At 32.2% G+C, this 18,660-nt stretch overlaps 2 protein-coding genes across 7 annotated transcripts in view; one reads left to right on the forward strand and one right to left on the reverse strand.

The window, feature by feature from the left end:
* The window catches only part of LOC127704588 (probable 4-coumarate--CoA ligase 3), a 37,993-nt gene extending 29,388 nt beyond the window's left edge, over nucleotides 1–8,605 (reverse strand). For both annotated transcript variants that reach the window (XM_052208710.1, XM_052208709.1), the window contains exons 1-4: nucleotides 8,566–8,605; nucleotides 2,544–2,842; nucleotides 2,020–2,227; nucleotides 296–414 (exon numbers count right to left, since the gene is read on the reverse strand). In XM_052208710.1, coding sequence (XP_052064670.1) covers nucleotides 296–414; nucleotides 2,020–2,227; nucleotides 2,544–2,819 — 603 coding nt within the window. In that variant the 5' untranslated portion in view covers nucleotides 2,820–2,842; nucleotides 8,566–8,605. The remainder of the gene's footprint in view (nucleotides 1–295; nucleotides 415–2,019; nucleotides 2,228–2,543; nucleotides 2,843–8,565) is intronic.
* Nucleotides 8,606–8,875: 270 nt separating this feature from the next.
* Nucleotides 8,876–18,660, forward strand: part of LOC127706337 (mediator of RNA polymerase II transcription subunit 25-like) — a 45,179-nt gene continuing 35,394 nt past the window's right edge. For all 5 annotated transcript variants that reach the window (XM_052210873.1, XM_052210874.1, XM_052210876.1 and 2 more), the window contains exons 1-3: nucleotides 8,876–9,055; nucleotides 14,871–14,916; nucleotides 16,389–16,513. In XM_052210873.1, the coding sequence (XP_052066833.1) occupies nucleotides 8,937–9,055; nucleotides 14,871–14,916; nucleotides 16,389–16,513 (290 nt within the window). In that variant the 5' untranslated portion in view covers nucleotides 8,876–8,936. The remainder of the gene's footprint in view (nucleotides 9,056–14,870; nucleotides 14,917–16,388; nucleotides 16,514–18,660) is intronic.

Raw genomic sequence — 18,660 nt, forward strand, 5'->3', positions numbered from 1 at the left:
TAGTATGGGTTTTGATAATGTTGAACACCTGATGGTGACATGTAATTGCTCACAATTTTTTGTCCCTGATCATAATAAATTGATAGTTGTCACAATGACAATCATACAACATTACCTTATTTTTATACAGAATTTAATGTTTTCTTAAACTTCTTGTAATTTTGTTCACTTTCAAATGTCTGATCTTTATTTGTTATTAATGTTTCCAGAATAAATAGCCTTGACTTAATGCAATATTCTTTATTTAACAGTGGTGTTATGCCCTTATACATCATGGTGTGAAATGTAATATTACCTTTACTTGCTCAGCTATATCTTTGGATGAATTAACAGCTTGCACAGCTGTCTGCATCAGACCGGGTAATGTTACTATTGCACTGGATTCAGAGTGTGATATCTGTCTGGCTAACTCAGCTGTAACAATAATGTTGGCATATATATATATATATTGTTATACAATCATAAACAAAATTAAATGTTTTCTCACAGTTAATTGATTTCATAATTCAAAAATTCTTTTAATCTAAGCTATTTGGAAAGTGATTATATGGAATTGATATACATATAAAGAAAAACTGATTTTTCTAGGATTCCTTAGGGTCCAATAAATAGACCAGTTCCCAAACACTGCCAAAGAGAATCAATAAAAATAGAAAGAATTCCCCAAATTATCAACTTACTTCACTAAGTTGGATTCCCAAATGCTTAATAATTAAAAAAACTTCTGAGATGGCATTAAAATACTGTATCACCATGACAGATTTCATGAAATATAAGGAGATAGAAACCCCAATAAATGGCCCTGTAAAGGTTTTTTTTTTTAACTTTGATTATTAAAGTAAATATAATGGGTATGTATTGCTAAATGTATGATATTTAAAAGTATAATACCAAAATTGTATATCTGCTACATATTTAGTCAATTTTTCTAGAAATTTGTCCAATTTTTTCCAGCTTTTTTCATGATTTTGTATGTGGTGCCACCCCTCGTCCATTGAATTTTTGGTTGAAAAGTAAAGAATATGATATAAAGAATGTTTCTGGCCGATGGGTGGAACCACTGTTAATTTTTCAGAAAACTGTCATAAATATTGCAGAATTCTACAAAAAATCCGGTTTTTACGAAAATTCCCCTTCATTATGACGTCGCAATTGGTGAAAATATGTTTTAACTGAAACAATTGGACATTTTAACATATTTTTTAATCAAATGTTTCCTACATTATCACAGTGAAATTTTTTAAAGATTTTTAGGGCTAAAATTTTAAGTTAGTGAACAAACTCCTTTATAAAAGGAACAGTATTTAATTAATCTTCATTGCATGTGGGACTAATAATCTTTTTTGTTGTAGGGATGTAAAAATACCCTGCCACGTCCGGTTTGTGTTTTTGTCACCGGTACTTATTTTTTTGCTTTGTATCGATCTGATGACTATGCGATATAGATTTTGCTCATTGTTGAAGGGCGTACGGGGACCTATAGTTGTTAACTTCTATGTCATTTAGTCTCTGGTGGAAAGTTGTCTCAATGGCAATTATACCACATAATCTTATTATTATAATAGATAAATTCAATGTATTAGTCCAAGATTGCATATATCAAAATTACAACAAATACAAGTATGTAAACAGAAAGATTATTTTGTGATATATTGAATTGCACAGTATTAGTTCCTTTTTTAATAGTAATATGTGATAAGACTACATGAATATGGCATGTATGGGATTGATGTCAGTCATTATATCATGTAAAAAATCTTGAAGCTAATGATCTAAACAAATTTCTGATGAAAAATATTTGGAAAGTGTAATTCTTGTCATCTCATGACCTTGAATGCATTTGAGTAAAGGCAGTTATATTCAACCTTTTTGTAGGTGCTAATCCATAAAGTCTGACCAAATATAACATATCAATTCATATGAGGGGTAGATCTAAATCTACCTGCAATGATTTGTCTTTTAGTGTGTGAATTTTCATAAAATTTCTCAGTAATATTTAAAACTTTAAATATTTCTTACCATTAGTATATACAGGATTAGCTGTGCTAACAATAACTCCTATTGCACTACAGGCCATAAACATGATAGCATACTCAGGACAATTGCTACAAAATATCAGAATTCTATCTCCTTTCTTGAATCCCATTTTGGTTAAGGCACTAGCTACTTTAATGGAGTATTCCTTTAGTTGTCTTCCACTGAAATGTCTGCCTGATGTATTATCAACCTGAAGAAAAATGGATTAAACCATCAGATGATCATATCACACAAAATTAAACACATCAATTCAAAGAACAAAGGTTAATATACAAAAGCACTAATATTACAGTACAGAAATCAAATGTTTCAGTACAATTTAACTTTACATGTATAACTGTACACATAAAAATAAACAAAGAACTGTGCAATGCACTTGTGAATGTATAATATTTCCAATCCTTAAGTACTGTTAAACAATTGTAAGGAGTAACATGTTTTATCATTCTTTCTTTCTCTCAAACCATTGAAAGCCTATGTGAACATGATGAAAATGTATTACACACCATTAATGCAAAGTCAGAAAAGATATCTAGTTGTCTAAACACATATTCAGCAAAGGAGCACTGTGGTATTGAGAGATCTGGATATGGACTCCGTACTATTGTCTCTCCATTGATGTTAGTGATAGGAGGTACACTCCTTTGGTCTGTACTGTAGCGTAAACATGTCGACCTGGCTTGTGACAAATTATTTCTATGATGTGGTTTTGGAAATAACTGTCTTGTTAAATGAGTACATGAGGCAGGAAATATTCTAACACTTCTCTGTATTGCTGCCATTTTGTAAACTCTCTATCATCTAACTGAAAAGAAAACATGGAAAATATCAATAGTATATAATTTAAACAACAGGCTCCCAAGAGCCTGCATCCCTCATATGGTAAAAATGTGTAATTTTAATAATCATTTTACTTATATAGAAATCAGTTTGCTTATTTGTTAATCTTATTGTGTGACAATTTTGTACATTTTATATTGATGAACATTTTTTCTGTCAACAGTTTATATCTATCTATTAAACTTTTCAAAGTAATTGGCAAAATTAAAGAAATTAGTAAAAAAAATGTAATTTAAGGGTAATAATTCCAACAAGGAGTCTGTTAATTGGGACCTGTTGACTTACTTGTAGATCTTATTTGCTTTTAAAGTTTCTCTCTATCCACTATACATGCTATAGATTGTGGCAAAAATACAAAATATTGGGTAACAAGAGTGCACACGCTGAAATGTCTCGCCTGCTTTACTGACCATTGATCTTATGTTGAAAGTCTTAAAGGTAAAGGTTTTACTATAAGCATTACAGAAACTTAACATTTTCAAAGATCTATGACAATGAGGTCAAGGTCAGATAAATCGTGTCAGACAGACATATACACCTTACAATTTTTTTATACACCAAATATAGTTGATCTATTGGGTATGCTAATTGAAAAACAGACCAAAACACAAAAACTTAACATTAGGTCAAGGTCAGATTATACCTGCCAGACAGACATGTGCACCTTACAATTATTTCATACACCAAATATAGTTGACCTATTGCTTATAGTACTAGAAAACAGACCAAAACACACAAACTTAACCTTGACCAATGAACCATGAAAATGATGTCAAGGTCAGATGAAACCTGCCAGACAGAGATGTACACCTTACAATCATTCCATACACCAAATATAGTTGACCTATTGCTTAAAGTACTTGAAAAACAAACCAAAAACAAAAAAACTTAACACTGACCAATGAACCATGAAAATGAGGTCAAGGTCAGATGATACCTGCCAGACAGACTTGTACACTATGCAATCATTCCATATACCAAATATAGTTGACCTATTGCTTAAAGTACTTGAGAAATGGACCTAATCACGTAACTTTAACCTTGATCACTGATCCATGACATAAGGTCAAGGTCAGGTGAACTCTGGCTGACAGACATGTAGATGTTGCAAGGAACCCATATACCAAATATAGTTATCCTATTACTCATAATAAGTGAGAAATTCACATGACAAAAAAACTCAAATTTATTTTCAAGCAGTCGCTGAACCATGAAAATGAGGTCAAGGACAATGGACATATGGTTGACAGAAACTTCGTAAAATAAAGTATCTGCATTCAAGATATGAAGCATGCAGGTCTTCTACCTTCTGAATTATAAAGCTTCATACATTTAGTTTACGCCATCCTCGCTGCCGCCACCAGATAGTAATACCTATGTCTCGCACATTGCGACTTTTGTCGCAGGCTAGACAAAAATCATCACTCAGGGGAAATAACTAATATAAGAGTTGGTTGATAATTTTGGAAATATTTGTTAACTTATTTGAAAAACTTTTAAGCTAAACATTTTTGCTATTTTCTGTTCCTCACTATAAACATGATTAATAATTTAGTTTCTGCAAAATACACAAAATGGGTAAAAATCATCTTTCAAAGGCAATAGCTCCTCTATATGTGGGGTCAATTGATGATTTCAAAAAAATTGACTAATTGTACATTTTATTTTGCTGCTCATTTTTGCTACATATTTCATTGCTCTCTCTCTCTCATGTCTCTATCATAGTTTCTGTAAAAAATTCCTAAACTGAGTAATTCCTTTAAATAAACTTAATTCTAAAAGGTTACCATTCAACAGTGAAATTAGATCTTTGAATATTGGTATAAATATTGATTTTGTTATCAGTAAATTAAAACCATACTAATGATTATTGTTTAACATAATGCACTTTCACTGCACTACAATCTTTCGATACCTATATTTTGGCATTGCACAAGGTCATGTTTTTCTTTGACTGTTAACATGGTTAATGACATCTTTACACTAAATCCATTGGATGTTTGATGTGTATTGGTTGATATTTTAGTCTAAGATACAGTGATTTTTTTTATAAGTTTTTATTGGCTTTGAACTAGCTGTCAGTAACTGTGAGTACTCTGTACTTTGTAAGTGTGAAATCTGTACTAAATACATGTCTATTTTTTTGTTAGGGATGTATAAATATCCTGCCATGTCCAGTCAATGTTTTTGTTAGATGTATTTCTGCTTTGTATCAATCTGATGAGTTAAGCCCTTTTCAACTGATTTTTATAGTTTGTTCTTATGTTGTGCTGTAACACCACTGTCCCAGGTTAGGGGAGGGTTGGGCACCCTCAAACATGTTCAACCCCACCACATTCTTTATGTGTCTGTGAGCCTGTGGTTTTTTTCTCTATCTATTATGGTTTCTCCAAAAAATGCAAAAATGTGTAAGACCATCTTTCAAGGGCTATAAAGAGTCCATTGATAATTTAAGCCAAGTTGACTTAATTATTTGTATGATCTTATTTTGCTGAACATTTTATTTTTGACAGTTAATTTCTGCCTATTATGGGTTCTGCAAAACTGGGTTAAAAACATCCTTCAAGGCCTAGGGCAATAACTCCTATCATGCCTATAAGGTATCAATTGATGTTTTCCAACGGGATGATTAATATGTGAAGCTCATTTGGTGATCATTTTTGCTGCGAACAATGTCTTTCTATTTCTTATAGTTTCTGCAAAAAACCACACAAAAATTGGTAACAAGAAAACACAAGCTGAGGTGTCTTGTTTGCTTTACTAAACGATTGAATATAATTTGTTATTGTAAGTCTGTAATATGAAGATACATGTACTACAAGTATCACATTACCGTAACCTTATGAAAATGAGGTCAAGTCGTATGAACCTGCCAGGCAGACATGTACACCTTACATTCATTTCATACACTAAATATATTTGACCTATTGCTTTTATATATCTTTTTATTAATGAAAATGTTACATTAATTTAAATCAAGACAACTATAAAATTGAGAATGGAAATGGGGAATGTGTCAAAGAGACAACAACCCGACCATAGAGCAGACAGCAGCCAAGGCCACCAATGGGTCTTCAATGCAGTGAGAATTTAACTCCCGCACCCGGAGGCGTCCTTCAGCTGGCCCCTAAACAAATATGTATACTAGTTCAGTGATAATGGACATGTGCATACTGAACCAACTTACAAATTTACAATCCATAAGAGGGAGCAAACAAACCACCACTAGTATTGGATTTTGTAAGAGCGAGTTCAGGTATATAAATTTCCTTTGTATTCATGGGGGTCTGGATGGGGGTCCTTTAATTCTTTATTCTTTAATTTTTTAGATGATTTTTTTTTATTCATTATTTATTTTGCCCATTATTCTTGTGCTCTTTTTTTTTAATTTTTTTCTGCACTTTTTGACAATTATTCTCTATTCTGTAAACCCCATCTACATTTAGACTTTATATATATATATCATTGAAAAATCTACATCATTTACACATAATATATTGTTTAAATGCCTGCATGTTATTTGTTTTGTAAAAAATATCAATCAAGTAGTGTTCCATCAGCTTTAATGAAGTAAATTAGTGAATTGAGATTCATACAACAGTTAATCAATCTGCAGATTCACACACAAATACATAATAGCTGTACATGTGACAATATAGGAATTGCTTTAAATGTTTGGAGGACTCTGTCAATATTGTGTAATGAATACATTAACATAAAGGAGAAAAGGCATTTCAACTTAGAATGTCATCTTCATCATATATACATGATATATATGCATATCAAGAAATGTTTTCTAATTAAAGTTAAAAAACTTTTTTGACTAGATTCACCAAGATTATGACAAAAAGAACTGTTACATTATTTTACCTTTATCTGAGTATAGATTAGTTGATTGGTAAACTAAATTATAAATGAAGATAAAACATGCATTTTTTTAAAAATCTTTAGCTTTATTTTTCATAATTTACTTTGTTGCTGCAATCTCCAGTACTAATATAATATAATCTTTAACATGTTTAATTAGCAAAAGTACTAATTCTAAAATTATTGCATCAGCTTAAATTGGTCCTTCATTACAACCTCTTTATCGATAAGATTAATTGCTTTCAGAACAAAATTCATTCAAGGTACATAGATTGTTTGTTAGGGGGCGTTTAACATTAACATAATGCTGTAAGTTGGATGGTGAAAGGTAAATTGAATCTCTTCTGCCTTCTTGCATTGAAAAATAGCAGAAAACAATGGGTTTAGATCTTTAATGAAGTATGCAAAGTTTGAGACGGGAATAAAATTTATTTGTAAGACTTTTCATTTAAATGAAGAAATTATGTGTTATTTTAATATTACAACTGTTTTAGTGAACTTTCTCTTTAGATGCTATTTCTTGGTCTTGACAATTAGCTTCTGTCCAAGTTTCATAACAATCTATGAAGGTTAACAAACTTATCATGTCAAAAAAATTTATGCCACCACCAATGATGGTGATCTAGGATCGCTATGTCTCGCTTTCACAGAATAAATTTTGCAGGCTCGTCAAAAAAGGAAGGTATAGCAAATTTACCTTTTTTGTTCTGTAGCGAGAAAACAAGTATAGTGACCCAAATTTTTCTTTTGAATTTCTGAAAGCACATTAAAAAATCTATCTTCCATATCATGCATATTTTATTTTAAAATTCTATTGAAAATTGTCTTAGATAAGCAGTTTTATCATGCATCATCCATTAAAAAAGTGACAATTTTGTACCTGCAGCTTTAAAAAAGCTGTATCATGATCATCTATACTTTTTATTATATTTTAGAAAGTGAAGCATCAGATAAAAACTACATTTTGGCAAGGACATATATTTATCAATTCTTGATTTTGGCAAAATAAAATTTAAAACATCTATCACTTAATTGAGGCCCCAATCTACCATATGTTCTAAAAAACTTTAGAAGTATTTTCAAAATATTTGTTATTTATCTGTTTAAAAGTTCAATCTATACGTCATTTCTCGAAACATCTTTTTCACTGGAAAGATTGTCAATTTCGCATGCCTTTATGACGTCATTTACCAGATAGAAGGCGCTTTACCAGATAGAAGGCACGCCTGTATCCCTGCTCTATTAAAAGTTTCCAGCAATTTGATAGTCGTCATTCTGTAGGGTAGTATAGAAATAATTTATGTTCCGTAAGTACGTAATCTTGATTTCTGTACGACTGAGGGAGGGTGATCATCTTATTAGATTTTAATTTCCCAAGTATTTTGTGCAGTATAAAATCAAACTTTTTCACCCGTTTGCTCAACACGTGTTGGAAGTGACGATGTCTACATTTTAGTCACGTGGTGATGGAAGTCACATGACAGATTCAACTAAAAACCGTATCCCGGAACTGCCGTATTGTTATTCTATTCATTTATAAACCACGAAACATAGGAGTTAGTTTAAACTTACTGGGATTTGGTCATGTAAAATTAAGTGAAGTAAAGAGTTAACATTTTACTAAGTGCAAATAGGAATGATTGATTGATTTTGTTGTTTGAATAACGTCCAGTGGCAAATATTTCATGCATACAAATTACCATAATTTCCAATTAGTATGCCATAACTTATAAGATGATTAAAAATCATGCAATTGCCGCAGGTAATGGTTTTGACAGTTCTTTATAACTTTAAACAACACCCACATCTCTTGAAAGCTACCTATATATTTGTTAAAATATCCTTGCTGCAAAGACTCCTACATGTAAGTGCCAACTTTTGACCTTTCGTCTGCTCCGTATATTTCAACCGTTGCCGTTCCGAGTTTTTTTTTTTTAAGAAGAATAATTTTTGTCAAATAAAGGGGAAAAACACGCTAATATTTATCTCAACTGAATTTAACATCCGTGCATTATGATGGGATAGTTTTAAAATTTAATCAATTAAAAGATGTTGAAATATGAACATTTCCCGAAGGAGGGAAAGAACTATATTTAACGTTTCATGCGCTTGCGGAATAACCTCGAATATCTAGCTGTTGTTTGCCTAACTTCCGTTTTCAATTTCCATATGCTAGAAAGAAATACCAGACGATGGTAATCTCCGACAGCTTTAAAAACCCGTCAGATGTTGTGTTTGTTGTTGAAGGAACTGCAAATCTTGGTGGATATATTGACGTCTTAAAGGAGAATTATATTATCCCGACTTTAGAGTAAGAAAACGTTGATGGTTTTAATTTTGTTTGACATTTATTTATTTCGTAGTTAAAACTTTGGGGATTCCCCATTTACTTTGGGGGAATATTATACTTCAAGGAAGTGCTCTCAGAAATAACGTATACCTGAAATAAAAGTTAAAACAGACATCCTTCATTACTAATAGATTAAAAACTTCTGTTGTTATCAATGATTAACCTAAGACAATGGTGATATATAAATTAGTAAATAACGAAAAAGTAAGACCTCATAACCGATTTTCTGGTTTTACCTTCATCACTAACGCTTAAAACCAAAGCTGTGAAAGTACCTAAAGACTTGAGGATGGATGTGACCGAAAGGGAGCAAAAATGAATAGCCAAGAAAATAGCTGAAATTATTCAACTGATGAGAAAATGTCCATTTTGCCAATTTTGGTTAATCCAGTTGTTGTTTTTTAATTTCAAATAAATAAGAGAAAGGTTCAAATATTAATTTTATTCACAGTACTTTGTACTTGTTGTATGTTTTATAAGTTTTTTGACATATGTAATTGTTACAACTGCCTAAATGTTTAATTGATTTAAAATGTATATAGATATCATGGACATGATAGACATCTGTTTTACTTTCACTTTGATTTTCACTGTAAACACAATTGTATCAGTACAACAGCACTAAAGGACGGTTTATTTTGCCAAAGTTTTCAGTAATTCATAGATTTTCACAGTTTTAGGACAATATAGAACATTTTAGATGAACACAGATGCTTTTCACTCTCAGACTTGTGTTTTTCATTAGAATGTAAAGTGTGTACATTTTTGTAATCAAAATCACTTGTTGTGTTATCTGATTTTATCTTGCTAGAATGCATGCTTAACCAGAGAAAGATTTACCTATTTTATACGGGTAGTGGTAAATGGATGTCTTTTGGTTTGAGTTTTCTGTCGGCATACATGCATGTACATCATGTACATGTACGTCTGTAATCCTTGATCTCATTTTCTTGGTTCATTGACCATTCTATGAGTGTTTGACAACTATATATATATATTTATACATGTAATATTTGCTACAGTGTACATGTATGTAGATTCATTCTTGGGTAAAATATATGCATGTCTAGGAGACCAGGTTCATTTGATCTTGAGATCATTTCATGGTTCATTTGTCAAGGTTAAGTTTGTTTCTCAGATAATTTAAGAACATGAAGAAATAGACATTAAATTTTTTGTGATAGGGTAGTGTTTCCAAAAGCTTTGAAAAGGGTAGGGTAATTTTTTTCTCTAAGGGCTCTCAGAGCGCTATTGGTGATACTTTAAGGGTACCCTTAGCTTTGAGGGCTACACTTTTTGGGCACCCTGAATAGACAGTATAAAGGCACTGTTATAGGCAGGGATTTAATCAAAATACCACATTGTTTCATATTTGATGTAAAAAAATATAGATTTACATATTAGATGACTAATTTCATTGCTTTTTGTGATAAAATTATTACTTCTAGACTCAGTTCATACATGCAAAATATTGATCGTGGAACTGCCTCTTTTTATTTAATTACTGCAAAATAGTGTGAGCAACCATAAAAGACATAATTGGTCATGTTGCCAATGTTGGTAAATAATTGATAAATAAAATGACTACTTTAAACCAACTAATTTTCACGAGCGATTTATTTTCGTGACTTTTGCGAGTAGAAAAATAACATGAATATAAATCGTCGTGAACATGTATAACTTGGATCTTTCCATCATCAAATAAATTTGAAAATCGTGAAATGAAATCGCTGCAAAATGGCCTAGAAAGAACTTAACGCGAAATAAAGTATATATCAGCGAAAATAAGTTGGTTTACAGTAACTATCTTTCAGAAGGGTGTTACATTGTATTTTTGGTCCCTTATAATTACTAATCAACTAGTCAGAGAATAACAATCTGACAGCTGGTCATGCATGATTGTACAATGTAGTTGCAATTAAAACTATGTCAGCTACATGTACTCTCTTATATTCCCACCCAATCATGCCAATTTCAGCCGTCTCCCGACAGAATAGTTAAACTTGTCATTCAAAATGGAAATACATGTATTAACAATCAGCTGATTGATTATAACACAACATAAAATTGAATATCAAAACAACTGCCTGGTAATCCTTTTAAATTGTATGCATTTTTCAAAATTTGCAGAGGTACAAATTGCAGTAGTCTAATTCCATTCAATAATCATCAGTATTTGTACTCTGTTCGCTTCAAAAACGTTCAATCATATATATAATGCTTTGATGAAATTATACAGAATGAAAGCATTACTTTCAAAGAAATAACTTGAAAAGGTTTTACGTAAAGATGAGTTGCAGTATACATATCAATCATAAATTACAGCTGGGGGTTATAAAATAAGACAAAAAAGGCCCCGGGTGCCCAACATTTCTACAAAAAGTACACAATGTGTACATGTCCATCTGAATGGGTTTATCTGAACTTGACCTCATTTTCAAAGTTAATTTTTCTTGCTTATGTCTGTTTTTCAGATACATGTATATGTACTATTAGTAATAGGTCAACTATATCATATATATTGGGTGTAGAATGATTGTAAAGTGAACATCACTATATGTCCATCTGACACATGTGACAGTGTCATGATTGTGATAAAACTATAGAGTTTGATCAAATTTATAGTTCTTTTCAACAGTTGCACCAATACTATATAAATATATATAGATGTGGTATGATTGTCAATGAGACAATATCCACTGAAGACCTAAGGATAAGGATGTTAACAGCTACGGGTCAATGTACAGCCTTCAACAATTGAAAAAAACCTTACAGTTTGGATTGGTACAAAATTTGTTTGTTGTTAACTGGTGTTATAATAATACATGTTTTATGTACATTATACTTTTAACCTGACTCAACCAGTGTTTGTGGTGTTAAAATAAGATTATTCCATTCTAGGAAGCCCAATTAGCCAAATAAGATGATTAAGATCACAATTACATGTATATTGGGTTTTTTGGCAATATGGACTCATCAGAATCAGCTGGGACTCACCACTTCAGAAAGTAATGAGTCCCAGGTCTCCCAACGTCAGTAGGTGATGAGTCCCAGGACTCCCCCTTAAACTATCCTAGTGAGAAAACTGTACACAGAAATAAGGATAAATTGATAAAACTGTAAAACCGATTGAGAAAAAATAATTTACATTATGATCATGAGATCATGATGAATAATTTTGTAGATCAAGCACCACTTTTCTTTAGTTCCTATTTAACATGTTTAAGTATAAGTATCCTTGTAATAAGTGGTACTGATAATAGTATTTTTGTGAAGTATGGTCATTTTTGACTGAAGACGTGCAGTTTGAATGGTTAATAACCACTTACATGTGTACATGTATATCAAGGACATTTTCTAATAATATATCATAAACAAAACTTGTTGTTTTCACATATCTATTTACATTTTTATACCGCTTTAGAAGTGGGGGCTTTATCATGTACATTTTGTATATTGTAATCACCTTGTCCGTCTGTCATGTGTGTATGTCATGTTTCTCAAGCTAATATTTGCATCACAATTTTCTCAGAAATTACAAAACAGAATGACTTCATATTTAGTAAGCAGCTTGGCAATGACTAGTTGTAATGACTTTTTTATGTGTGAGCACTTTTCGGATGGTACTTCCTGTATGTTGATGCTATGCATTTTTATACACCTGTCGAAAACACGAAATATTATGGTATACCATAATCCGGCTGTAACAATTTATATGAAAAATTTTGATATAACCAATTCTCATATAATTTTAACACAAAATTAGGAATGACAGAAGAAAGCTCCCTTTTGATTTTGAAAATTTTAGGCTATGTTGTTCCAGAGTTATGGAAATTTTACTGTCAAATTTAAGGCTAAATTTAGATTTAAGACTTCTGTATAAAAATAAGAAAATTTGATATGCCTAGATTAATTTCCTTAAAACTTTTAATGAAAAAAATGTTTTTAAAAATCTGCAAATTTGCATGTATTTCTTTGCAATTCCTGAAGAAATGAGCATATAAATCTGGAATGAGTGTTACAAAAAAATGTTCATGGTATTCTTGAGGACATACATTTTTGTCTCGCCTTGACGGAGTCAAAAAGTGAGACATAGGTTTGCAGTTTCCAGCGACGGCGTCAACAATGTATTAGATTGTGATTAGGTCTAGTTCATGGTGAACCACTAGTGGTAGGTCAATGATATTTGGTATGCAGTTGTATTAGCATTGGCACATCTCATTGCTATAGAGATTATTTGGCCCCGCCCCCTCAGTCAAGGTCTATTGACTTTGAAACTTTTCATAGTTTACATAAAATTGAGAATGGAAATGGGGAATGTGTCAAAGAGACAACAACCCGACCATAGAACAGACAACAGCAGAAGGTCACCAACAGGTCTTCAATGCAGCGAGAAATTCCCGCACCCGGAGGCGTCCTTCAGCTGGCCCCTAAACAAATATATATACTAGTTCAGTGAAAATGAACGCCATACTAAACTCCAAATTGTACACAAGAAACTAAAATTAAAAATAATACAAGACTAACAAAGGCTAGAGGCTCCTGACTTGGGACAGGCGCAAAAATGCGGCGGGGTTAAACATGTTTATGAAATCTCAACCCTCCCCCTATACCTCTAGCCAATGTAGAAAAGTAAACGCATAACAATACGCACATAAAAATTCAGTTCAAGAGAAGTCCGAGTCTGATGTCAGAAGATGTAACCAAAGAAAATAAACAAAATGACAATAATACATAAATAACAACAGACTACTAGCAGTTAACTGACATGCCAGCTCCAGACTTCAATTAAACTGATTGAAAGATTATGTCTTCATCATATGAATACATGTATTAGTTTGTGATTAGGTCAATTTATGCGGAACCACTCGTGGTAGGTCAATGATATTTGGTATGCAGTTGTATAAGCATTGGCATATCTCATTTCCATGGAGACTATTTGGCTCCGCCCCCTTAGTCATGGTCTATAGACTTTGAAAATTTTGCTAAGTTAACATGTATTAGTTCAATGTAGTTTGTGATTAGGTCAGTTCAAGGGGAACCATTAGTGGTAGGCCAATGTTAATTGTTGTTCAATTGTATAAGCATTAGCACATCTCATTTCCATGGAGACTATTTGGCCCCGCCCCCTCAGTCATGATCTATTTACTTTGAAACTTTTGCTTAGTTTACATGTATTAGTTTGTGATTAGATCAGTTTAAGATGAACTGCTAATGTTAAGTCAATAATATTTGGTATGCAAATTTATTGGCATTTGCAAGTATCGTTTCCATGGAGATTATATAGCCCCACCCCTGATCATGGTTCATTGACTTTGAAACTTTTACATATTTTACAAGTTAATGTTTGTGTTCAGGTTTGTTTAAAGGGAACGACTTATAAGTCAATGGTATTTGGTATGCAGTTGTATTAGCATTGGCACATCTCATTCCATGGAGATTGTTAAGCTATGTACCTTCAGTCATGGTTCATCGACTTTGAATATTTGCATAACTTACATGTTAAAGTATTGCTATTTTAATTTCAACATTTGCATTATCAAAATTACAAAAAGGCGAGACATATCTCTGTGTTAACAGTTTATTTGTACTTTGGACATGTTGAATTAAAAAAAAATCAGTTTGGTTCTACATGTTGCAAGTCACATGTATAGTTGTGCAGTTTATTCCAGTTGTACTAAGTCTAACTTATCTTGGACTCAATAACAAATTTAACTAATCATGAACTTGATAATTTTTGTGTTATTTGTATTTATAACAACTTAAATTTTTACAGAGTTTTTAATGGAGGACCAGCAGACCCAACAGATTATGGACGTGATGTATGTATTAGTGTTGCCTTTAACAATAATGTTTTGCTTATTTTTATCCTAAATATAACCATTATATTAGTTTATTGGTAACATAGTACATGTAGTACAATGTTTATAAATTGTAATTATAAGCAGAAATAAAGAAAAATCATCAGAATTAGAACAATTTTTAATCAGCTTAGTAAGTTTAAGATTCAGGTTCATTTTTCAAAGATAACAGTGTTGTACAATGACTTCCTCATGTCACACTATTGTAAGATCCCTCATGTTACACTATTGTATGATCCCTCATGTCACACTATTATAAGATCCCTCATGTCACACTATTGTACATGTATGATCCCTCACGTCACACTATTGTAAGATCCCTCATGTCACACTATTGTAAGATCCCTCATGTCACACTATTGTAACATCCCTCATGTCACACTATTGTATGATCCCTCATGTCACACTATTGTAAGATCCCTCATGTCACACTATTGTAAGATCCCTCATGTCACACTATTGTAAGATCCATGATCATGTCACACTATTGTAAGATCCCTCATGTCACACTATTGTAAGATCCCTATTGTAAGATCCCTCATGTCACACTACGATCCCTCATGTCACACTATTGTAAGATCCCTCATGTCACACTATTGTAAGATCCCTCATGTCATCATGTCACACTATTGTAAGATCCCTTATGTCACACTATTGTAAGATCCCTCATGTCACTCTATTGTAAGATCCCTCATGTCACACTATTGTAAGATCCCTCATGTCACACTATTGTAAGAAACCTCATGTCACACTATTGAAAGATCCCTCATGTCACACTATTGTAAGATCCCTCATGTCACCCTATTGTAAGATCCCTCATGTCACACTATTGTATGATCCCTCATGTCACACTATTGTAAGATCCCTCATGTCACACTATTGTAAGATCCCTCATGTCACACTATTGTAAGATCCCTCATGTCACACTACGATCCCTCATGTCACACTATTGTAAGATCCCTCATGTCACACTACGATCCCTCATGTCACACTATTGTAAGATCCCTCATGTCGCACTATTGTAAGATCCCTCATGTCATCATGTCACACTATTGTAAGATCCCTTATGTCACACTATTGTAAGATCCCTCATGTCACTCTATTGTAAGATCCCTCATGTCACACTATTGTAAGATCCCTCATGTCACACTATTGTAAGAAACCTCATGTCACACTATTGAAAGATCCCTCATGTCACACTATTGTAAGATCCCTCATGTCACACTATTGTAAGAAACCTCATGTCACACTATTGAAAGATCCCTCATGTCACACTATTGTAAGAAACCTCATGTCACACTATTGAAAGATCCCTCATGTCACACTATTGTAAGATCAAATGGTAAAGGTAATAATGTATAAATGTTAATTTTTAAAAGTACAGCAGTATAAATGTTACTTTTTATTGTACTTTCTGTTCTTTCTCCTTACAGTACAGCTGTACACTTTACAACATGGTTACGTTCTACAGTGCTGATATCATGCCTGACCCTGCAGCCAGATGTTCTGATGTGACAACAAACATCCATGAATTTTTAACATGGCTTGATAATACACCGTATGTACAATTATATGCACACTATAACATGTACATGATGTATAACTATATATCTTTTATGATTTATTTTGCCTTAAATCATTGTGAAATTGATATATTTAAATATTTGCACCATGAGTGTCCATGATTGGTCAATATAAATCTTGTACTGTTGTCTGTGTGGCTTAGAGGAACTTAGAGCACTCACAAACATGTTTAACCCCACCACATTCTTTATGTGCCTGTCCCAAGTCAGGAGCCTTTAGTTTAGTGGTTGTTGTTGGTTCATGTCTGTCATTTTTGTTTTTCGTAAATTGTTTTGTTATAAATTGGCCATTAGTTTTCTTAATTGAATTGTTTCATATTTTTGATGTCGGGGGCCATTTATAGCCGACTATACGATATGGTTTTTCTCATTGTTGAAGGCCGTACGGTTGCCTATAATTGCTTACATCCCCTTCATTTGAACTTGGGTGGATACTGTGAAAGTACTTATATTCATGGGTATCAATTTTCATGGTTTGAGCAAAAGTTACATGTTTGTGGGTGCTTAAATTCATGAATTTTAGTTTTCTGAATAAAAATTCAGAGAAGAATTTGAATCCATCAGAAACGAAGATTCTTGAAAATAATCATATGTTGTTTTACAATGATTTGCAGGACATTGCAAACTGAGGTGTTCATTTTCACTTACTTGTTTGTCTTTCATTACTGACAACAGTCATGGCAGTCATCAAATTTTTAATAAAACAATTGATTCGGAAATAAGCTGATCTATCTATGCTTACATATTGTCAAATAATCAACAGATTAATGATCATAAAAGGTGTTAATTTGGCAATAAACATGTCACTTAAAGAAAACAGTTGCATAAAAAAATGCTGCAAATGTACTTTGAATTGTAGAATTTATTCTAATCAAATAAGAAGGCAATCCCAATATGAAATTATTCTTTTATATATGAGAATTTTGAGAAGATAACATGTACACTTCATCATCGCATATCATCACCAGAAGTCTGACGTTCATAGATCAAAAAAAAATTTCATGACAATTAAAAGGTTAACAGACATACAATTTAGGTTCTTTAAAAACTAAATGGGTAAAACCCTGTTTGAAGTTGTATATATACATGTATACTTCATGGTGTGTTTACCGATATTTGATGTATTCTCTAGATTATACGCCGTATCCATGTAGTCAAATCTACATCGTGTACATGGGATCGTTCCTTGTCATGATTTGGAAAACAGTTGTTATACATGTATTTTGTTGGACACTTAAATTCGTGGATGAAGCCATCCACGAAAACCATGAAAATTGGTACTCCACGAATAAAAGTACTTTCACAGTAGTTGTCGCATTGGCAATCATACCACATCTCCTTATTTTTATATTAGATTCAAAATACTGTTATTGGTTGACTTCCATCAAAGTGGTAAATAGACTAAAATGATAGAATCGTCTGTTGGTATATTTTTTCAACATTGTAAGTTTAAAATGTTTACACAACATGCACTAACATGACTAATGAGGAATGAAAATTATGCATATCACTTTGTTTTAAAATTTTAACCATTTATTGATAAACCATACATGGCGATGCTATATACATTGTAGAGCCAATAACAATATTATTTCTCCATTGTAATGACTGATACAATGTATGTAGTACATGAAGTAATTGATTGTTTTACATTGGACCTTAACCATTTTAACACCAGTTACCAGCTGGTTACAAATATGTCTGATATTCACATGAGCAGGTGAAAAAGCAGTGAAATAAGAAAATATATCTAAATATAGGACTGATTGACATCATTTTTGACATTTTGTTATTGTTCCTGCTAAGAAAATTGTTTATTGTTGCTACATACATGTACAATGTACATATACATATACATACACGTATTCTCAGATTTTTTTTTTTTTTTTTTGGTATTTGCCTAGTTGATAGAAATAGATATGCATCAAAATATCATGTGCATTTAAAGAATGAACTATATTTCAATTTAATAGGTGGTAATTCAATGATAGACAAACTTGCTTAAACATGTTAAATCCATGTCATTTGAACTCTGGTGGACGGTGGATTATATTAAAGTTGTCTCATTGGCAATCATGCCACATTGCCTTATTATTTTAATTGTCAAAAAGATTGTAAAAAC

The sequence above is a fragment of the Mytilus californianus genome, unplaced genomic scaffold, assembly GCF_021869535.1.
Source record: "Mytilus californianus isolate M0D057914Y unplaced genomic scaffold, xbMytCali1.0.p SCAF_6, whole genome shotgun sequence".
Taxonomy (NCBI): domain Eukaryota; kingdom Metazoa; phylum Mollusca; class Bivalvia; order Mytilida; family Mytilidae; genus Mytilus; species Mytilus californianus.